This window comes from Alexandromys fortis, unplaced genomic scaffold, assembly GCF_014885135.2.
Source record: "Alexandromys fortis isolate MF-2015 unplaced genomic scaffold, M_Fortis_MF-2015_v1.1 scaffold_160, whole genome shotgun sequence".
In the NCBI taxonomy this organism is placed as follows: domain Eukaryota; kingdom Metazoa; phylum Chordata; class Mammalia; order Rodentia; family Cricetidae; genus Alexandromys; species Alexandromys fortis.
In genome coordinates, this window is record NW_026068035.1 from 3,164,728 (window position 1) to 3,187,975 (window position 23,248).

The 23,248-nt window shown below is 50.8% G+C and overlaps 1 protein-coding gene across 3 annotated transcripts in view; it reads left to right on the plus strand.

Annotated features, from left to right (window-relative positions):
* Nfatc1 (nuclear factor of activated T cells 1) overlaps positions 1–23,248 on the plus strand; it is a 108,278-nt gene that overhangs the window by 63,873 nt on the left and 21,157 nt on the right. For 2 of the 3 annotated variants that reach the window (XM_050164992.1, XM_050164993.1), the window contains exon 9: positions 10,692–11,366. In XM_050164992.1, coding sequence (XP_050020949.1) covers positions 10,692–11,366 — 675 coding nt within the window. The remainder of the gene's footprint in view (positions 1–10,691; positions 11,367–23,248) is intronic. The other variant, XM_050164994.1, reaches the window with a different exon arrangement.

The following is a 23,248-nucleotide window of genomic DNA, read 5'->3' on the forward strand; positions in this document are numbered from 1 at the left end:
AGCTTTCTGCCCCATAAGCTCAGCGGGTTGACACCCACCTTGTACCATCCTCCTCCTTCCTTACTCTGAAAGTAAAACCGTGGTAGGGATCAGGTGGCAGAATAATCGGATGAGTTCTAGGACCTCTAGGTTCTGGGGTGGTGGTGGGGGAGCGATGTCTTTGGTGCATGGTCTGCGGTGGCCCTGGAAGGGTAGTTTGGCCTCTCCCTTCCCTGCCCCCATTTGGGGTGTGTCTAACGGGAAGAGTTTCCACTTGAATGCAAGGCACCATTTGCAGACCATGAACATCCCATTGGAAATCCTGCACCGGGCCCTGTGGTGTCTCTGGGATAGTCATCAAGCCCAGATGGTAAAAGCACCTGCAACCTGAGAGGAGGCTTCGGAGTCCCAGAGCCAGCCAGAGAGGGCCTCCTGGGCTGCCCGAGTCTCTTGCTTGTCACTGGGTTTGCTTTTCTCTCTGCAAGGGGGAATATACTATCTTCCTCCCTGAGCCAAAGGGACCGAGAGGGACACCATCGTGAGATGGGGGCTATGCCAGGAATGTGTAGGTCCAAGCCGCTATTCCAACGTGTCAGTTAGAATTACAGAGTGATAAGTGGGTGTGGGAGTGGCGGGATGAGCATCTCTGCTAGTCTGAGCCCTCAGAAGAGCTCTTTCTCCCAACCAGACATGGCAAAAATCAGCTGCAGGGGTACTCAGAAGAGAATCGGTCTATCTTTGAAAACACACCCCAAAGTCAGTGTTTCTGTACCATGAAAAGATAAATGGAAATTAACTGTGGGGTTCTGGAATTCTGCCACCTCATCTGAAGCTGTTTCAGGTGGTTAGGGGCCCTGCTCTTCCCAGCTAGGGCAGGGCTGTGCAGGTGAGAGTGAGCGCTTCCTGTCCTGAGCCCAGGACACCTGCTCCCCCCCCCCCAGCACTGGGGACTCACCTGGTGGCAGAGACCAGTGCCTGACTGTAGGACAGTAAAAGCACTCCAGCGGAACCGGTGTCAGGCAAGCAACCCCCTGAGCAGGTGAAGCCCAGAAAGACAGAGCTGCCCTAGGCTCAGGAGTCCTTGAATCTCTGAGGCCCACCCCGCCACACACTTCTTTGTGTGGACTCTTGGGTGGAGCCATGTGCGACCTAGAGAATAAAATACCACAAGTTGCTTTCTTGAACCCTTCCTGGTTATTAAAAAGTGCATCTTTTTGTTCATATGCCAGTTACTGAGATACATTTCCATCTCGGGGGGATAGGGGCAACCATGAGACTCCTTCTGCCAGGTCCTTGGCTGTGTCACTAGGTTCTGGAATCATGGAGACGCGGATGCAGTTTAGCAGAGGGCCTGGGCCCAACCATAGAAGTGGAGCTCCCATCTTATGATGGATTTCTGGCATCATGGGCCCTGTAGCTTCGTCACTGCCCTGACCATGACAACCATGACTGCACTGAAAATACCAGGCCTCAACTTGTAACCGCCCTGGCCTGGGTTCAGAGACCATGATGACATGGCAGAATTGAGCACAGTTTATGGCTGTCTGCCTGTGTACCCACCATCTCTCAAGCAGCCGCTCTCCTATTAGAAGCTTGGGGCTGGAGAAGAGGACCAAGACTGCCCTGCTCCAAGGGTGTCTTTGGAGGGGGTCACAGAACGCAATAGCCTCTTAGGATAAAGGGCAGGACAGTTTCCCTCACTTGCCATCGTTTAGCTTGAGCCTGCCTTCTTTAAAGAGCCCACGAAGACTTCAAAGAGCAGGGATCACAATGTGGTGTGTGCCATATAAGTGTGTTAATTCTAGGGACTGTGCTGCCTGATTTCCTTCCTGCAAGCTAAATAAAGTCCTCGTGAAGATAGCGGAGGGCAGGCTGGGTAAGGGAGAGCTGTCTATGGCTCCTGGAGCTGCAGGAGGCAACTACTCTCAACTCCCAAATGACCTCAGTAACTAACTGGCCGTTGTAGCTGTGGTAGGTGTGTGCCTCAATGTTCAGGTGGCACTGGCCAGTAAGCATTTGGGATAATGGCCAAGGGCTGCCTAGACATCTGGATCACGGAGTCCTGATCCCTTAAACTCTCAACTCCATCTCCAGTGAGGAGGGATCTGTTTCTCATCCTGATACCAATGTGACAGAGAGATTTGACTCTTGCCCTATGCCAGCCTTCTGCATCCATGAGGAATGTTGGGCACTGAAAGAAGCCATTTATTTCTGCATCTTTGTGGTCTCCCAGGTCTTTCCAGCTGTCAGAAGGCCTCAAATTGGAGTGAGAGTTGCTGCCACCCTTGCCTAAATGCTAACATAATGTCACCGAGATGTAGACCTCTTAATCACGTGATATAACTGTGTGCACACACCTGCATCTGTGGACTTTCTGTTTTCATGTAGGGGAGGAACTGAAGGGTAGAGGTTGTCCTGAAGATCATAGAACGAGAGAGAGAGAGAGAGAGAGAGAGAGAGAGAGAGAGAGAGAGAGAGAGAGAGAGAGAGAGAGAGAACCATGGAACCTATGTGACACCCGGTTGCTGGGGAAGGAAGGGCTGGAGAGGGAGGCCCCGGGAGCCCTGCCCTGTGGCCTCTCATGGAGAGATAACAGGACACAATAGCCCATTAGGATGGAGAGCAGGAAGGTAGCTTTGTTTAGAAATCTAAGGGCCATGTGCCACCAAAAACAAACAAAAATGTGAGTCAGAGTGAGCCGAACACCCAAGGAGATGAGTACCTAGGCATGCATGGGCAGGAGGGTGGGCAGAAGGTAGCTCTGCCTGTGTTCTGCCAACAGAGCTGCCTGCCAGATGCTGCCTGTGCAGTACTTTCAGGTCCCTGGCTGCCCCACCCAGCTCTGTCCTATGTGGTATCGCAGCCCCTGAGCCCCAGCCGCTGGAGGGGGAGCTATCGTCACAAAGAGAAACTCCAGCAGCTATTGGATAGAACATCATTGATGAATGTGTGTGTGTGTGGCCTTTTCTGACCACCACTGCCATGGAGCATAAATGGCCTTTATCACTCTCTACCTGACTGCGTCCCAGCTGATCCATGTGGGCAGTGGGCTGGTGTTCACAGACAGTAAAATCATTTCCCTTCTCTGGGTCAAGAACTGCTCCATCGCTGGGAACTAGGACCTAGTGACATGTCTAATATCTATCAAAGGAGCCCTTTGATGCTCTGTAAGGGGGATATTCCCAACCCTCACCTGCAGGACAGGCGAGAAGACTAATGAGGCAGTGTACAAAAGGCTTGAGTTAGCCAGCCTTGGCATATGCTGGGGATAGCTTCCATTCCTTAAGCACCGCCCTGCCCCCTCAATACATCCCTCGGTTCAGGTCTAAGCTCTCTGGGAGACTAACTCCCATGTTCCCAGGAAGCTGGAAGCCACACACATGCATAGCCGTTTTGTATGCTGGATGACAGGTGTGTTTGTCCATTTGCCAGCTCTCGGGTCCTTGACCTGCAGAATTTGTGGACCCTCAGCAGGAGATGTGTGAAGGCTTTTGGCCTGGACTTGGATGGCTCTATGTGTTCTTTACCCCTGACATCTTGCCCCTGAGTTGTCATTCCTGAGCTGCTGATGTTGATGGTGAGACTCGGCCATGAAGACAATCTGACTTCTGTTCTCTCGGAATTTTAGACTTTGAACAAAACTTCTTTTGTATGGAAACATAGTCAGTGAAGTAATTCGAGACAGTGTGCCTGAAAAGGCAGGTGTAGAGGAAGGCGGCCTGCATGGCAGAAGTGCTCGCCTGGACTGAGCATGCTAACTAGGAAGGCCATGGGACGGTGTCCGGTGCCTGTTTCTGCCCATAGCCAGGTTTCACTGAAGGGCTTCTGTAAGGGTCCCCAACTACCTGCTCCACAACGGTGACAAGATACCACCAGCTGGTTAAACATTAGTCACCAACCCTATGGGAGGCCTAAAAGCCCCATCTCCACATAGTCCTTTTGGGACTTGGTTCTTCATGAATTTGGGGGGCATCCAAGTTCTCCCAGCTTCTCAAGATTCAGAGCTTAGGAAGTAAGGTATGCAGAGCTTAGGAAGTAAGGTATGGCCTGTGATTGACAGATGCCCAGAATGCCTGGTGAAGCAGGCTGTGTACCCACAGCTCTGCCTCAGAATCCTTAGACAGGTCCCACTGACTCAGAGCTGGTAGAGCCTTAAGCTGTAGGACTGAATTAACCCAATGATCACACCTTGGTCATTAGAGTTTCCATCCTGTCTCGTGTGTGATGACTGCATTCGCAAGTGGTGATCTCCCACTTAGTATGCAGGAGCACCTCACACACTGAGGCCTGAGCTGGGCAAGCATACTTAAACAGAAACCCAACAAAAGCACCGTCTACACAATGTGTGGTTTCTCTTGGTGCACACACGCCTCGTGTGTCAGGTGCTGCGTCTTTTACAGAGCGAGAGGACTGGGGGCACAGGAGTCAGATGTCAGTGAAGCTTGGTGGGCAAGGTTGCTCAGTTGTCCATATTTTCTTAGCAAGCTGTTGTCTTTCCCCAAGTAAAATGGCTGTGATTTGTGAGGTGTTAATAACTGGTAGAGCCTGGAGCCGATACCCCAGAGTAATGCAGTTGAAGTAGGAGCCATTCTGTCTGTCTGTCTGTCTGTCTGCACAAAGGCCTGTGTGATGTTTGACTAATCCCAGGCAAAGACCAGGCCTATCTGCATGGCTCTGGTCCACAGGAGATACATGCAGGTTCCCTCAAGCACGGATGCATAGTCTGTGCATGTCACCAGGCCCCTTTTGTGGGCATGCCAAGAGGGGATGAAAGACCTACCCACATCACCCCATCAAAGTATCTCCTTGTTCCACTTGCCTGTTTTGGAGAAAGGTCATACTCTACCCTGCTCCCTGTTTGAGCAGTCAAACCTAGTGTGTCCTGCACCCTGGGCGAGCCGCATTCCAGTCCAGCTGGAGGTTATTGGAGCCAGCGTGACACATCGTGCTTGAGACATCCCAGACTCCCTCAGGAAGATATATGCTATGTTAATTCAGAGGAGAGCTGGCGTCACCCCCTCCCTCACTGAGGTGGTCAGTCTTAAGATCCAAGGCCAAACTGCGAACCAAGAGCCTCCATGGCTTCTTCTTGGTCCTCTTGAGGACCCTCTGGCTGCCTCTTCTCTATTCACCTAAGTTCCTCAGTGGGTTTTCATGAAATACACACCGAAGTTCCTGGGTGAGGTGTGGGTGGTAGGATCAGCTGTCCACTAGCAAGCACACAGGGACACGGGGCAGCAGAGGGAGCTAGAATGGTTAGGAAGAAGTGTTTCCAAGACTCACCGTGTAGATGGCTTCAGTGGGGCTGTGGCTAGCAAGCACGGAAGAGCTGGATCTCCTGGAAGCCTTCAGTGTACACACACAGCCCTGGTCCCAGGAGGGATTCAACCCACACTTTCCTTAGCCACGATGTAGAGAGTGCCTCCGCCCTGAGTCACAGAGACCCTGGCTCTTGCCGAGCCTTGTGCACAGCAGGCAACTTTAGAGTGCACCTCTAAGACATTTTAGAAGCACAGCTGCCCAGTCTCCCAGCCTGACCCAAGGACATGTGAGGCCTAGGAGTAGAGCACCAACAGAACGTGACTGCCCAGTGGCACCCAGGTAAAGCCTATTGGTCTCACCGGGCAGCATCCTCCACTCGCTATTGCCATGTAAGAACAGGAAAGCATTTGCTAGGCTTAAGTATCAAGTCTAGAGGCCAGGGATTCTCTTTAGGGCTCTTTGGCCCACGGACCATCAGTGCGGGAGGTGCGAGCTATTATGGGACTAGGAGTGCCCACCACACATCTGAGCACCTGTCTCTCTTTAGTAGTATCACCTAGTCATGACTTGAGGAATTCTGACGGCCAGTGAATCCCAACCGGGGACACAAACTCTGAGGTGACTGCAGGCCAAAGCTGGCAGCTGTCCCTCGTCTCTGTGAGGACTGGGCTCCCCGCACCAGCACTGCCTGGGAGAGTCCTTCTGCACCATGCAAGCGACTGTACCGTACAAAGTTGCTGGACTAAGGGTGGACGGCTGTCAGGTGCCCATGGCGTCAGGTACGCATGATGACACACACCTCTCACAGCCAACACAGACACGGCATTGTGTTGTACTGGGTGTGAGGGCCCAGTTCCAGCAGGAGCCGGCAGCCCACCTTCTTCATGAGGGCATTCTTTGTACCTGACAGCTGGCCCAAAAGATTGCCATTAATCCTCCGTGTGCTCGCTCCCCGTAATAAACCGTGTATTATAAACTCACAGCTTGGGTAATGCGATGTTTTCAGTGTGCCGTTGCATAGCCCTGCGGTGAGCTACACGGCAGGCACCGGATCCCCTTACCTGCCCCCCACCCGGCCTAGCCTGGAGACATTGCGTCACATTCTGGCTTCCCTCTGGCACAGGAGGCAGAGCAGAGCCTGCACAGCCTGCACTTCTGCGCAGCATGTGTTCTTTCTATTTCCTGACTAATAGGAAACGTCCTAAAAGACCCTCAACCCCACATGAGAAATGCAGAGGACACAGGCAGTCTTGAGACGTGTAGGACTTTCGTGGATACTCTGAGCAGTGGTATGTGACTTCAATTGAGGAGGCAGCCGTGGGGAACCTCAGGAAAGGGCAGCAAAATACAACTCTTGGTTCAGTTTTCCGCCAGACGGGTAGGCCACTCTGGCTCCGAGCTGTCCTCAGCTGTTCTGAGTGACCACCCAATCATCAATGGTCTCCATCTTTGATTGGCATGTGACCCAGCCGCCTCCGTCAGAGATGGATGTGTCAAGTGTGGGCCTGTGACAGTGTCCTCAGGGCAAGGATCAGGCTTGCCACCTCAGGGTCAGCAGGTGCTAGGAGAAAACACTGTGCCTTCTTTCCCTCTGTGCGGAGCTGTGTGACATTGCCATGTGCCCTGAACCCAAACACTGAGCTGGGGTCTATCTTTGGGGATAAAGGACCTGGATATAAAATAGTGTTATTGGAATGGTAGTCCCCAGGCCTCTGTCTCCCTCTGTCCAATCAAACAGGCGACATCCCCAGGGTGGTCGTGTGGCAGTTCTTAAATGGCACTGATGTCGTGGTCCCAGATGGTTAGAAAGAAAGAGACAGCAGCCAGAGTGGAAAAGGTGCCGCAGTGAGGTGTTGGTCCCCAAAAGGGACTGCATAGACTCCACCACAAATCCCCATCCTGGTCCACTCTGCCCCTCCAGAGATAGAAACCCGGGAGTCCAGCTGAGACCATCACGATTTGTGTTCCTTGTAGCCAAGCAGTCTTTTACGTTCTTCTTGTCCAGGCGACCGAATCCCAGGAAAACGCTGAGGTGGTCAGCAAGATGCCGCCACACTGGTTCAGGGCTGAGGTAGTTCCAACAGGTCCTAACAACAGAATCTCCAGGGCTCCCCAGAGTAACCACCACACCCACACTTTGCCTGGCCTCTGGATTGCTGGCCCAGGTCCAGCCCACGCTCGCTGCCCCTGCCCCTGTGTGGCAGGTAAATTACATTCTCTGGGATTTCCTGGGCAGCTGTGTTTGGGACTGTGTCTTTCATGTCATGCTGGGCAGTTGGGGCTGGTTTTACAGATCTTATGGGCTGCTTCACTGGCCTTGGGACCTGGCTGGGGACCCAGTGATGTGAACAGAGAGCAGTTTAGTCTGGAAATAATTCCACCTTCTAGTCATGTACAGTTTAAAAACACTAGCTCTGAAAATGACCAGTCTCATTTAGGATTGAACCATCATGTGCGGATATGGGCTTTGAATGGAGCCACTCCTACCCACGAGCCTTCTTGCTGGTCTAGTTGCGTTCTCAGCAGCATCGGTACCTGTTTCGGGTGAGGCCTGTGCTCACAGAGACTGGCTGGATACGGTCCTGCCTCCAGGTGCCTCTCAGGGCCTGTCTTCTACCTGTTTCTTGCCAATTCAGCATTTACAACGTGGTTGAGCCAGCTGGACTGCTGCTGAGTGGGGGGTCGTTCCTAAAGCACGGCTTTACCCCCACAGAGCTGTCTAGACGGGATCGTGCCTGGAGCTGAGTTAGTACCCGAATAACACATTTCACTGCGAGCTGCAGAACCCAGATGGCCAGGGCTTCCTGCTCCTCTGCAGCTCCTGGGAGATGCCGTCCTTAGGAAGGGTGGGACCCACAGCTGATTTCACATATTCGACTTTCTAATGTCAGAGGGATGGGTTTCCCTTCCTTCCGTTTTTTGTTAAATGCCAGGATGTCCGCCGTCTTTTTTGTTCCTAGCAGAGCCTCCCAGCCTAAAAAGCAGCTGGGGAACCTGCTGAGAAAGGAGCCTGTTACCTGCCTGAACCTGGGATTTCCCTGGCCTAGGCAAGAGGACAGATAGGATGACTGACTGTTGAGTTGAATTAGTGGAAAAGCCTTCACCCCGAGGCTTTTCTAGGAAGCTCTTTGTGTGAGGAGTACTGGCCTTGAAGATTCTGTTCCTTGTGGTCCCTCTTCCACCTGAGCTCCCTAGACAACTAGTGACCGCACGAATGGAGGATAATGGGAAGGACTTGGAGAGGAGCTCTTCCAGGTCCCATGCTGATCAAGCCTCCAGTTGCCTACCTAGAAGTCATCTGGAGCCCGAGGCACTGCCATCTCAACATGTATCTGGTCTTCTTATGTGACTTGGTCCCCACCCCTGTTCAAGGGTCCCTTCCTCCTTGCCACCCTGGGATGGCTTGAGGGTCAACCCTGGATTCCAGGCAGGTGAACTTTTATAGACCTTGTCAGGAGGCCACCCATAAAGCCCGCTGCCAGGCCCCCATGTCCCCTCTCTGTCACGTCTGACTCACAGGAAATGCTAGCAGCACATGGCCCACCTCCCCACTCTCTCACGTGACTGACTGACCTCTGACTCCTGGCTAGTCACCCTGGCATCATATGTATGTAGCATCTCTGGTATGGATCCAGTGCACACAACCTGGTTTCCAGAGTCATAGTAAGCCCATGGCAAGATGTCATGAGCAGGGGACCCACAGCCTCTTGGAAGAAGGGTCAACTCTCTGTTAGCTGTCAGCTGACAAGTTGCACTCTTTGAATGAGCCACCATGGGATCATCCTGGGGTCACACCTAAGGACGCCTGAACTTGCATGTAAAACCCAAACCTGAAGAACCCAGTGCTACGTCAGCCAAGTTTGGCTTCTGGGCTGAACACAAGCGTCTCACACTGAAAGTCTGAGTAGCACGAACCACTGTTGTCGCCTCAGATGGAATGTCTGAACGTCAGCGTCTCCTGAGACTCGGCTGCTGCAGAGCCTGCCTCATCCGCTCAAGCTGGGAGAAGTCTTAGACACTAGAGTGAATGAGAATGGAATGAGGGAACTGTGGCAGCCAATGGCTCTATTGCTTTCTAGAGGCTGAGCCGCTGGCGTTGAGTGCCGCGCAGACTTACTACTGAGAGGTGAGGAGGGGGCACCTAGACCAGAAAACCACAACCTGCCCCAGCCCACGTCTAGGGCAGAGCCTCCAGGCGTCCAGTGGGGGCTGTGCTGTGAGGGAGGTTGCCCTTCCCAGGAAGCTCCCAGTGGAGCCAGGCTTCAGAAGAGCTGCGCGTTCTTCCCTCACAGCAGCTGGTGGCGCAGAGGCCAGGCTCTAACGAAGAACACATGGACATTCCCGCTGGCGCAGACCGTGGCTAAAGACTTTTTCCTCAAAATGCAAATATGCTTTTATTTATTCACGGAGAAGCCGGGCCTCCCCTTGCGGCACGTGTGTTTGTATGTGGAGTGTGTGCGCCTCTTGAAGAGGCCACAGTGGTTGGGCAGTCCCTAGGTGGCTGACCTGCTGCCAGACCCAGCCATGCGCAGCATGTGCAGAGGTGAGATGTACTAGAGAATTATGTTAGTGTTCATCATGCATACGACTTATGCAGCACAGTGCTGCTGGGGGGGCGTGTCTAGGACCCCAGGGTCTGTGTGCCACCTCTTCCTCTGCCCGGGACCTTTGCTTCCTAACCTGTAGAAACTCAGGCCCTGAGGAGAAGCCCGGCGTCTGCTCTGGGGCTAGTTCCAGGCCACAGAGGTTACCTGTCTCTGTGGCTGTTGCCTGAACTGGGGGCCTTCTTGCTAAAAGTAGAGAGGGAGAACCGGGAGGCCCTGCTCGGGGCTGTAGGGTCTCCTGGGGCTGCGGGGTTTCCTGGGGTTACCAGGTCTCCTGGGGCTGCCTGGTCTCCTGGGGCTGGCTAGCTGCAGAGTCCTCACTTGGGTGTGGGAACCAGGAGGCATGCATGGGAGACATGGTGCCCTTGCCCAGAGTGCACAGTGTCCTTCTGGCTCAGCGACTACCGGCTTCCCGACCATCTCAGATGGCTGTCCGCCTCTGGATGCTCACGGAAGCCAACTCAGTGTTGCTCGGTTTCCACACTGACAGACTCACTAGAGCCGTCAGTAGCAGCATTGCAGCAATACCCAAGCTGAAGTTTTCACTTTGATTGCTACAAATCCACGGGCCCTCGGGCCCAAAGCTCCCACTGCCATTTGCAAATGGATTTTTATAGCACGCTAGTGCTGGGGGAAATTCCAAGGAAAGCAGTCCTCCTCGTATTAGAACCAGCTGTGAGTTTCTCAGCCAGTGACTCACCCTGTTTTTTAATTGGGTGGGAGAACCGGCAGAGACAGAGGGGCTCAGTCAGGATGCTGTTTGTTTTGCACGGGGTATCCTAGCCACAGCCTAGCCTACCCAGCTACAAACTTAGGTTTATTTAACTTGCTCTTTCCTCCTCACAGTTCCAATTATAAAGACGGAACCCACGGACGACTTTGAGCCAGCGCTGACCTGTGGACCAATGAGCCAGGGACTTAGTCCTCTGCCGAGGCCCTACTATAGCCAACAGCTCACCATGCCTCCCAACCCCGGCTCCTGCCTCGTGGCTGGCTTTGCCCCCTGCTCACAGAGGAGCGCACTGATGACCACGCCTCCCGACGCAAGCCCGAAGCTCCACGACCTCTCTTCCACTGCCTACACCAAGGGCCTCACCAGCCCAGGCCACAGTGGTCACCTCGGACTTCAGCCACCAGCTTCGGAGGTCCCCGCCATGCAGGAAGTGCCGAGACCCATGGCCGTGCAGCCCAACTCGCCTGAGCAGCCCCCGCCCGCCCGGCTGCAGCCGCAGGTGAGTCCACATGTGAACAGTAGCTGTCCCCTTGGTTGCCAACAAGTCCTCTGTCCCAACAGCCCCTCTTCTCCACTTCCGCCTGCTGCCCTCGAGCCAGCCTGCTTACAGCCCTCAGCCCTCCCTCCTGATGTGGGCCACCAGCAGCAACAACCGCAGAAGGTTCAAAGAAATGAATCTCCAGCCGCACTGCCAGCGGTGCGTGAGGACAGTGATCATAATTTGGCCCCTATTCCTGTAGTGATCAAGCAAGAGCCCGAGGAATTGGACCAGTTGTACCTGGACGATGGTAAGTGCCTGCAGCCGAGCAGGTGTGTGCACAGCCATGGAGTTTGGGAAGGAAGGGGTGACATGGGTGGAAGACAGTCCCCATGTTGTGCCGTGCAGAACAGTCTCCAGCCAGCAGGCTGCATGTCAGTGGTTTTGCTCTGGTAATCGTGGCAACCCCAGCCTGAGCAATATTGGTTCTAACTTGAGACTTGGATTTGGTGTGAAAAGTGAAGCGAATAGCTGTCCAGGTCACCCTCAGAAAGTCACATCAGAAAAGGCCTGTCACAGAGTGTGGCCTTTGTGGTTCGAGCATCTAGAAGCTTGCTAGAGAAGAGTGTCTAAGTCAATGCCCAGTTCAAGGCAATGGTACTGTAGGCAGCCATGTACAGATGTTCAAATGTGACAGCCGTGTCATGGGCCCAGAGGTTGGGAGCAATGCCAAGGTGGCTGTCCCCATAGGCTTTGGTAGGATGTGGCATTTCCTTCTGGGACAGTACGGCTTGCTCTGGGCAGAGGGACACACTGGATGTAGTCTGTCCAGCTGTGCCCAGGCTGTGTGTGGTGGCACAGGATCGCTGAACACGAGCGTGACCAGGTGTGTCTCTGTTGCTTTGCGCGGGTTTGTAACTCTGTCTTTGGACACCTTGCTGCTGTTCCTGTCAAGTGATAATTCCTGACCACATGACTGCCACACTGGCCAGACATGTGACTGACACACTGCCCACTGGGAGTGGGTTTGGCGGTGTTTTTCAGCTTGTTCAGATAGTTTGTGGGTGTTTGGGCCCCCTTGGAGGCCAGCTGGTCTCCCTAGATGTGGGCTGTTTCCCAGGCCAGGTGCAGAGCTGCACACCTGGAACAGGTCCAGCTCCTTGCTGCACCTGGAGTCAGGTGAGGCCCAGGACCAGGCCAGGGCTTGCTCAGCTCCCCATCTCTGAGGTTGAGGCCTTCCATCTCTCTTCTTCGTGCTTCTGTCTGCGAGCCTGACACTCCTTTTCTTCCAAGGGAACGTTTGGGAGGAACATTTGAAAGAGGGTACTAAGTCCCAGGTTCTGCACCTTCTTCTTGATACCTTGGGTGTGGGGTGAGCTTTATTAGGGATGAGAGAATATCCCAAGCTCCCTGTGGACAGGCCCAGTGTTGGCATCCGGGCACTTGGTTGACAAGGATCTTGTGTTCAGAGTTGTAAAACTTCTCGCTGAACATTTCCCTCCAAATCCATAACTTAAAGCTTTGGGGGAATGATTCATGCAAAAGTTTTTTTTCTCAAAAATATATTCAGCTCTTGAACCTAGAACCCAGTGTCCCGCTCCACGGTGCATTTGTTAGACATGTTCGTCTGCCCCGAATAAGCCCCCATAGACTCCTGAGAGGTTCCCGGCCTCGCTGGTCTCTTCCTTTGGATTCAGGTCGGAGGACTGTTGCTACCCTTATCCACCTCCACACCGCTCTGCTTACATGTCACTCAGGATCACAGTGACGGTGCCCAGAGCAGCTTCCTCAGCCTGAGGATTCTGCCTGTGTTCCTCGTACCTGCCCAGGTGGACAGTGTCCAGGATGAGCATTGGTGTCTGTGTTGAGAGTCCCGCCTTCTACACTGAGTGCCGGTGTAAGCCTGTGGGATCACTGTCATCTGGTCAGAGGCAGCGTGACCGGCCAGCCCAGGACTCCCGCATCTGGGCAGTGCCCTCTGGCCCAGAGACAGGAAGTCGGTCTTAACCAGGCTTCCCTCTGACCCAGAGACCAGCATAGCCTACGTCAGACAGGGCTTTGTTGTGGGCATGAAATGAGAGCAGGTGAGCCTTCAGGGAGGAGAGGACGCTGTGTTCAGGAAGCGACACAGCAGAACTCGGGACTAGGACTGCCCACACGTGGCACGGGACATATTTTGTTGAATTTTACCGTGTCACTGAGAGACCATTTCAAGAGTCTCACATGTTGGGGTGCAAAAAAGAGGTGCTGATATAGAAAACAGGAAACCTCTACAGGAAATGAAGGTGAAGAAGAGGAGCCGAGATTTGGGCATGGGTACCTGTCCTGGGTGCTGTGTCTTTTCCAGGGGGTCTTAGTTTAAATTCCCCAGGGAAGGAACAAAGAGAGAGCAGAAACCACCACAAGATCTAATTTGGGAAGCCAGATTCCATTTTCCCCAAACCTCCTATTTAAAGGAGGTTGGTCATCAATTTGCCCAACAGGGAGAGGTACACGGGGCGGGGCAGGGGGGAACTTCATTTGAAAGTGGGAAGGCTCAGGGGGTAATCGCCTCCCGGCCGTTAGGTTGGACCTCTGGGCCATGTGAGAAGGTCAGGCTGCAGGCTCCTGCCCTCTCTTGGAATCTCCTTCTTCAGCTATCAGAAGGCACTCAGCCTTCTCCAGAGTGATGCTGGGTCTCCAAGTACAGAGTCACTAATGGGAGGAGCACAGGGACAAACTGGTGACCAGGAGGTCCCTGAGCTGCACAGGATAGACAGTAAACAGTCTAGGAGGGCTGACTGACGTACAGGCAGCCCTTCAGCACTTAGGGACCTCCTTTAATACGTCTGTGGGCTTCGGGGGTTCACGCGATGCCGTGCCATGACTGCCCGGCCTGAGAGGGAGGAGGTAGGGAGGGGATCTTGCTCACATACTGGTTCTCACGTGGTTTTTGGCATTTTGATTTTGCCTTCTGAGAACATGGAAAAGGCGGTACTCAAATATGAACTCTGGTGGTTGCGCGCCAGCAGTTCTCCATACGCACAAATTCTCAGCACTGGCATCCTGAGGACGCTGGGAAGTTAGTGCCTACGTGAACAGCACATGGTGTGCCCCACGTCATTGGGTCTGCAGGCCACACATGAGGATGTTCAGGACGGCACACTTCCCAAATGTCTCCTTATCTAAGGAGTCATTTAAATTATGGATAGAAAACTAATCCCGCCTTTTCCAGGGGTCTTTTTCATTTCCACTCTGAAGTTTTGCTGAAAATGTATTTGACCCGTTCATAAGCCTCGGTGGTAATTTTTTTGTCCCGACACTCTGCATAAGACTTGGGCTTTTCATTTAAACTTGCCATGGTTAGGTTTTGAAGGTGTTGGCACGGAGGCTCTCACGTGATTGGAAAGGCAGACCTTTAGAAGGTCCCACCGAAGCCGCACATTGACTGTTTCTGTAGTGTTTGCTTACACTGCCTGTCACGGGACTGAAGCGTGTGGCCGTGTTCCTGTTGGAACGAGTCCTCTCGGTCGCGTGTGTGAGCGCCTCCCTTGCACACAAAGCTCCTGCTTCAAGTACATCTGGAAACTCCTAAAATACCGTGAGGCATATAGGGTTTGTTCCCACATCTGTGCAGATGAGACCCTGGCACGGAACTGCGTTGGTGCCATGTAACCAGCCTGCTTCGGGTTCTTTGACTGAGGCAGCCTAAAGGCCTTAGCCTCTTGGTCTCTGTAACCCCGCACCCCATACACACACTTATGGTGACCACCCTGCGGCCTCTACCACAATCAAGCCTTTCAGCCCTGTCGGTGGCTGCTGGGTGTCCAGAAGTCTAGATGTCATTAAAACAACAAGCAGGTAGACCAGACAGCCCAGCCGTGTCTGTCGGCTGGCTGAGTTTCTTCGCCCTCCCCTTCTTTCCTGAGCTTAAGCTGCTCTGGAAGCGAACAAAAAGCTTTCCTCATGGAAAGTTTGACTAAGTTGGCAGCCTGCCCAGACCCAAGCCTTCCCCGTTGCTAGCAATGATGGCAAGAGCCTGTATACAGCGATCAAACACACCAAGTCATGAATACGGCGGACACAGGCCACCCCATGACAGATAGGAGAAAGAATTCAGCCGTGCATCCATCTCGTCAAGTCAATACTCCGTGCCCTGGGGTGCCTGCCCATGAACTGGGAGGCACAGAAGTTATACCGCACTCCACCAGAGTTGGCGACTGCCCTAGGCAGTGTCGACCAGCAGGCTGCTTAAGTAGCTCGTTGGAGTCCCCAAGGGAGGGATCTCCCAACATTCATGAGCTCACCAGGCCCAGGCCTGTAGCTGCTGCGTGGTGGAGTTTCCAACTGCTCCCTGCAGGGCGAGCGGACCACAGAAGGCTGTTTTCCAAGCCTTCGTGCACACCACAGGGCATCAGGAAAGCAGACATTGGCTTAAATCTTTCAGTTGTATCTAGACACGCGCCTGTAGGGCTGCTCTGAGTGTCAGGCCGCTGCTACCAGGACACTTCCTGGGAAGGATGAGGGGTTAGTGTGTGCTCTGAGTCAGAGGCAGGGCTCTGGCGCAGGCCTTCTGCCATCTGGGAGCTCTCAGTCCCTTCATGCAGGCAGGCCCAGCAGGTGGTGAGGATCCTAAGCTGTCTGTGGAGTCAGACTTTCTAAAAGGGGTGTGTTTGTCACCCTGGGTCAGTCCTGGTGCTGCTTCTGCAGGCTGGCAGCCTCTGACTTGCAGTGTCTGTGCTTTTGACATGGCAGGAGGGCCGGAGGAGGGCCGGAGGAGGGCCGTCACCCTGCCCCGGTGCTGCATGAGGGGCTGGAGCCGAGGTCTGACTCAGCCCTGCTTCCAGTGACATAGCTTAGATGGTATATATATATACCATCTATATATACATATATATATATGTAAAGTCCTTGGGGTTACCCTGGATTTTAACTGTGGTGTCCTCCTACAGTCCCATATTAGTCTACTTACCAGGCGGGGAATTTGAATATATGGCTATCAGCCTTTATTAACAGTCTACCAAGCTTGATTTCTTCCTTAAATAAAGAGTTTGTGGCATTGTAATTTGAAGTAAGACAATAGGTTAGGGAAAAAAAAAGCTAAAGGCAAGAGCTAGAAAGGCTCCGTGGGCCTCGAGATTATGCTAGTTAGTGTCAAAGATCTTTCAGAAGTTCAAAGCCAGGAGGACGCTCAGACGTAACCTTGAGGTGGCTGTGTGGGCGTTTGTGGCACTTCTGCTTCTCATAGGCAAGCACTAAACAGCAGCCATGCGTTCGTGTGTGTTCTGTGAGTGTGCAGGGTGTGCAGGCAGTCTTCTCGTATGGAAATGCCCCTTTCTCCTCTAGACAAGTTAAAACCCTCCCAGAGCATCCTAAGGGCGGTTCTCCGCGTCTGTCGGTTTATCTAGCAGTGCTCTGCCCTCCGGGCTGTGTCTCTTTCACACGTCCTGTTGATTCTGCAGATCTGTGAGCCAGGGAACAATGGTCTGCTCTTTTGGCTCCAGAGCACAAAACCATCAAGTGTGGGTGGTATTTAGAAGTACGTCCACCACATTCCACGAGTCCAGTGGTTGGCGGCCATCAGGAGTGTGGTGCCCTCTGAGATCTCTGCCACAGTTGTTCCCAAAAACTGGCAGGGTCCCTTACTCTACGCAGTCCTGCTGCTGGAGCCACAGAACCTGTCTAAAGAATCTTCTAGATGTGAGAGTGTGTTCTTGCTTCTGTGATCCAGGGGGTCGAGAGGACCCAGGGGAGCTGAGCGTTTATTTTCCCCGAGTGGAGAAGAACACTGGTAGCTGGAATCGTAGTGATTGCCCTCCCACTGATGCTAAAACCATCGCCCTCGGCCCAGGCTGACACACAGGAGGCCCAGGGGCAGCAACGTGTGAGCACAGCAGTGGTATGTGTAACTTCTCACACCTCCCCATCCCGTGAGCAGGGAAGATGCCCATTTTCACTTCTCTGGGCACAAAAGGCAACTGAAGCTTCTAGAAATATTATCTGACAATCCTGAGTAGCAGATCTGGAACTTCAGTGTACTGTCTTCCTACGGCTCAGCTCGACCGTGGAATACCCCTCCCCCCACAGAGAGATGCAAGCAAACACTCTCCTCTGGCATGAGCTGGCCCTAGAGCCAGCGAGGAGCCTGCTCTGTATCGGTTTCTTCACCACAGAATCTCTTCTGGTGCTCTGAAGTACTCTGCTAGCCTGGCAAAGGTGGAAGATGGAACGGGGGTAGATATTCCAGAACAAGGACGGAGGATCTCAGTATGTCAGCCATCCCCGAGGAACTGCGATGCTCACAAACCTACCAACTCTCCATGTTGGGAATCTAGAAATTAGAAGGGGAAGGCGGCAAGTTGAAAAGCTTGTGCTCAAGAAACCTGTCTTATCTTGGGGTCACCTGCCCCCATCTTTTCCCCATGGCACGAGGAACTGACAACTTACCACAGCGAGAGAGCCTGGAATCCCCCAAACCCAATGTGCTGTCTGAGCTCAGCTTGGTCCCTAAGCTTACTGGACAAGTCCCAGTCTCAGGTTGGAAAACACCTGCCACTGCCTCCACTCACTGATGGTGACACTGAAGCCACTCAACACTGCGGTGTCAGTGGGCAAGCCAGCCCAGGGTCAGGTGAAGCCCTGGGACCTTTCTCAGTAGCCCAGAGAGCCGCACATGCGCAAATGGATGTGTATGCTCAGGAGAAGAGGCCGGGTCCTCGCCTCTGCCGCCTCAAGACCACATAAGCAGAAGAGAAGTCAAGCTGGCCCGCATCCTGCAGTTAAAGGTGCGACCGAGCGTGGAGCATTTCCCGGTGAAAGGTCAGGACTTAGAAAAACCTCCTGACCGATTGACCATCCGCAGACCAGCAGCTCAGCAGACCTAAGTCCGAGCCCCAGGAAAGAGGCTTGCTGAGCAAATAAGAATTTCTAGAAAGGGAACTGAAAGCTTTGCATCACTGCCCTGCAAGGAATACAGAATCTAAAGAATTAGTCCAGCACAGTCGGCAGCCAAATGAACGAGAGGCCCATGCCCCACAGTAACAATTCCTGAGGGATGAGAGCCTTTACCCACAGCTGCTGTTATATATTACCTACAGTGCCCAATCGTACGGCCAAAAAAAAAAAAAAAAAAAAAAAGAGATATGCAAAGTAACAGAAAATCTGTCTCATAAAGAGGAAAACTACACCAGTGGAAAATGTCCCTGCGAGGTCTCAAATCTTAAACTAAGTAACAAAGCCTTTTTAAATTGGCTATTTAAATATTAAATTCAAAGGACTAACAGAAACAACACTTAAATAGTTACATTGAACTATGATAACCACATCTCACCAAATAGTGAATATCAGCAATGACGCAGACTAAACTTTAAAGAGACTCAAGTAGAAATTCTTGGGTTTGAAAAAATCAATACTTAAACATTTCCTCAAAGTGTTGAACCAACAGATTTCAGGTGGAAGAGAAGAATCAGCAAGCTTAGGGAAAGATCAAACCTTTATCCAGTCTGAGGAATCAAAAGCAATTGGAGTGGATAAGATTGAGCAGAGCCCACGATGCAGTGAGCAAGGTGTCTGCTGCCATGACCAGGCTCCATCCCTATGACCCACACGGTGGAAGGACAGAACCGACTCTTGCAAGTTGTCCTCCGACCTCCACATACACACACTGTGCACCATGCACCTCAAACCTCTGCAGACACAAAATAAATGAATAAATATAAAAACTATTTTTTTTAAAAGTAAGCAGGGTCTTAGAGACTTGGGGGTGGCACAGGTGTGCAGACAAAAGCATGTTGGGAGGGAGGTAAACACTGGAGCAGGAGGGTAGGGAAGGATTTGAGCAGGAAGCGGAGGGAAGCATCCTAAACTTGGTGGGAATCATTCTAGACATCTGTAGAGGCTTGCGAACTCCAAGTAAGATCAGTTAAGAGAGAGTCACACTTAGATACATTGTGACCAATGTCCAGAGTCATAGGAGGCAATCCTGAAAGATGCAGGACAGACCTTTCAAATGGACCACGTAGGAGACAGACCCTGCGTGTTGTAGATGCAGATACAAGGGACCTGTACGTTCAAACCCCTGAGAGGAACTGCCAACCAGGGAGACTTCTGACAAAACTAGCTTCAAAAGTGAAGGAGAAGTACGGTTGTTGGTTTTTCTTTTCTTTTGTTTTGTTTTCCAAATAAATCAGGAGACACAGAATGCATTGCCGGGGACTCTGACCTACAGAAATACTAAAAGCAGCCATACAGACAGACAGCAGATTCATGCAAGGAAGTAAAAAGTTCTTGTGTGTCAGTCAGGATTCTCTGGAGGAACAGAACTAATAGGATAGGGTGTGTGTGTGTGTGCGCAAGCACGCGCGCACATGCATGTATGTTTATTAAGTCAGGTTTGAAATAGTACCAGCAGCAGACTCACACCTCAGAGCTAAGAACCCAGTAGGTACACGGTCCTCGAGGCTGGTGACTCAGCATCAGAGTAGCCCCACAGTGTCTGTCTCTCACTGGAGGGCAGAGCCACCAGTAGTTGTTCAGGCCACAAGACTACTTGGTTCAGCAGTCCAAAATCCGGTGCTAAGACCCTGAAAGATTTCTGGGAAGCCACTGGTCCTTAGAGTGCTGTGAAATCTTGTAAATCTAACTTCAACAACAGCGGGGCACATTAACTCAAAAGAGGCGAGAAGGGAGGTCAAATAAACAAAAGTTACCTTCCCTCTGCCAAACCTTTTCTATCTGGGCTGCTAGCAGAAGGCGCCGCCTGCAGTAGAGGTAGATCTTCCCACGTCAATCAGAACAATCACAACACTCTTCAGGTGGGGCTCCCTACTCAGAAGATTCTAATTAGTGGGCAAGTTGACATTAAAACCCACTATAATATCTGGGAAAAGTTATATAAAAAAGGTGATATTGACAGATTTTCATTTCTTCTGACCTAAAACTGTATAAAACAATGGTTATAAAATTACTTGTGGACTTAACAGTCTTAAAAATACATCATTTATATGACAGTAGTTCACAAAGGAATGGGTAAAAAAGAGCTGTAGCATGTCAAAGTGTTTATATATAGCATGTCAAAGTGTTTATATATAACTAAGAAACTAAATTAGAGTAACCTGAAATGGCAAATGGAGAAGTGCCATGCCTAAACCTATCTACGGCAGCACCGCATTAAATGTAAATGGACTGAGCACATCAATAAAAAAGACAGAGATTGCCAGACTGAATTAGGAACTGAATTAGGATCCATCTATGTGTTACATATAAAAGACGTACTTTCGATTTGAGCATAGCAGCAGGCTGATAGTTAATGGTGGAAAAGGGACACCTTACCAAACAGCCCTGGAGAAGTTGCACTAAGGTGAGGTTCAGCCAGCTTTTGTGGCTGATGAAGGCCTGGCCCAGGCTTGCCTTTAGGAGGCTTATTTAATCATTATTCGAAAGGGCAGGCTCACACAGTGCTAGAGCAGGCCACTTTGGGAGGAGCCGATCTCAGCTGCACCCCATCGTGACAGAAATGTATGAGGATGGGAACTCCTCATCAGGCATAGAATAAATCAGAGAGAGAGACTGGGACTCCACAGCCCTTCTAAAGGACAGCCCAGCACATTCTGGAGCCATCTCCTGATGGTGTCACCTCTCAGTACCACCACCTGGAAAACAAACCTCGATTCACTTTTGGTGGCTCAATTAAACCATAGTCAAACAAACTTCAAGACAAAACAAGTGTTGCTGTTAAAGATACAGTGACAATAACGTTAATTAGAGCATTTTGTGACTGCAATTCTAAATTGGTAGCGCAGTAGTGCCCCATAGGAAATAAAGCAGAAAGTTCCAGAACTGAAGGGAGATGTAGACCACCAAAATTGCCAGGTGTTGCAGTACTCATTTCTCAGTAGAACAAAACGATTGCACATAAAATGAGCCAGAAAAGAAAGCAAGCGTGACCCAAGAGGTGCAGGTAGAGCCTTCTAGAGAAGCGTGCACGTGGGAGATTCCAGAGCGGAGTTCTGCCTAGAGTGCAAAGCAAAGCACATGAGCTTATAAATATTGATTTTGAGAAGCCAAAAGATTACTCTTTGAAAATAAAGACATTGATAAATCTTCCGTGTGATTAAAAATAAAAAAGCTAGAAATAAAAGGTGAAATTCCTCCTGGCTCTGTAGTTACTAGAAGGATTACAAAGAAGTACTATAAATAACATGGTACCAACAAATCTGACAACCAGGATAAAATGGAAAAATCCTTAGACACAAATTACCTAACCTGGCTCAAAAGGAAACAGGAGGATATGAATAGATCTATAGCAAGCAGAGAAAGTAAATTAATAATTTTAAGATATGACCATAAAGAACAGTTCAGGCCCGGACAGCTTCATTGGTGAATCGCATCAAACATTACAAGGAGCACAATAATGTCAGTGCTCCACAAGCTTCCAGAAAACACAGAGGGAGCACCGCCCTGCTGATGCTTGATTATAATGGTAAATGAAAGCCGGAGGAAAACATCACCAAAGAACCAGAGACAAATGCAGGATGGGACTACATAGGCAAATGCCTGTACCAAACTGGGCCTGGTGGACAATGTGTAAATAAAAGATAGCACACCATCTCCAGGTGAAATTCTTCCCAGTAACGTGATGTTGGCTTCACACCCAAAAAGCAAAATACCACCTGAGTAAAATAAAACACAAACGTTGCCCAATCCTCTCAATAGGTGGAAAATCCTATCCCATACAATCAACAGTGGACATCATGCTCACGACAAAGGTGAAACACCATTCCCCTGAGACAAAGAACGAGATGAGGAATCCTCCTCACTTGCCATTCAGCACTGATCTGAACAGGCCTGGGCAATTAGGCAAGAAAAAGAAAAGATTAGGGAAAAAATAGGTAAAATGTCTTCCTGTGTAGATATATGACCCCATATGTAGAAAATCCTAAAAACTCTGCCCCCCAGAAGAAAACAAACCCCATATTTAAACTTATTCATAATCAGATATGAAATTACAGAATATTTCTACATCTTCATATAGTAAATAATTTAAACAAAACCGAATGAGTCCTACTTATAATATTAAGAGGAATAAGATGCTCATGAATACGTTGACTCTCCAGCACTGCTAAGGGGGACATGGGCTCTGAATGGACAGAGGCTCTGTGTCCATCAAGAGGTAGTACGTGACAACGTGACAGCCTTCACCAAGCTGGTCTGTAGAATCTATACAACCCCTACCACACTACAGCAGGAAAGTAAAGAGAGGATTTCCAAGAGGGAGAATAGCCCAAACAATTTTGAAACCAGAGAACAAAGTCAGAAACCTCACACCTGTAGATCTCAAAACCTGCTACGAGAGGTTGGGAAGACGGCTCAGTGATTAACAGTGCCTGCTGGTCGGCATATGAAGACCTGAGTTCAAATCCCCCACACCCACATAGATAGCTAAACAAGGTCACGCCTGTGTCTGTAACCCTGTTGTTAGGAGTAAAGGGTGCAAAGTGGAAGCTCACTGGAGCTTGCCGACCACTAGCCTACCTCCAAGTTCAGCGAGAGACTAAGGCAGAGTCACAGAGTAGGACACTTTCTCTGGCCTCCATGCATGTACAGAGACAGACACATACACTTACACATGATACCAAACATACACTCTCATGCAAAAATAAACCCCATACACAAAAAATTACTATAGTTCTCAAGACAGTGTGACTCAGGTGTAAGACATACATACCAGTGGAATGGGATCCAAAAATATATATCTTTAGATTTATGGTAAACTGGTTTTTGACAAGGATATCAAGCCATTTGATGAGAATAAAGTCTAGCCCTTGAAACAAATGCTACTGCATCAGTTGCGTGTCCAAATGCAAGCAAACACAACAACACACGTCAACACCTCGCTCGAATGTAGACTTAATACTTTTTAATAATATGAGAAACACACTGTCATTGGCTAGGCAAAGGTTTCTTAACTATGACATTAAAAACACAGACCATAAAGTAAAAACCTGTCAAATTGAACTTCATCAAAATTCAGCATTGTTGTGCTTCAAAAGACACCACTGAGAAAGAGAAAAAAAAAAAAGCAATGGTTGCCCAGTACCACACAGCTATCCGATCAAAGACACCATTCCGAGTTTACACAGGATGCTTGCAGTTCAGCCCAAACTGCCAGAGATCAGAAGGGCATTTCCCCAGAGCTGTGCAGTCACAGGCACA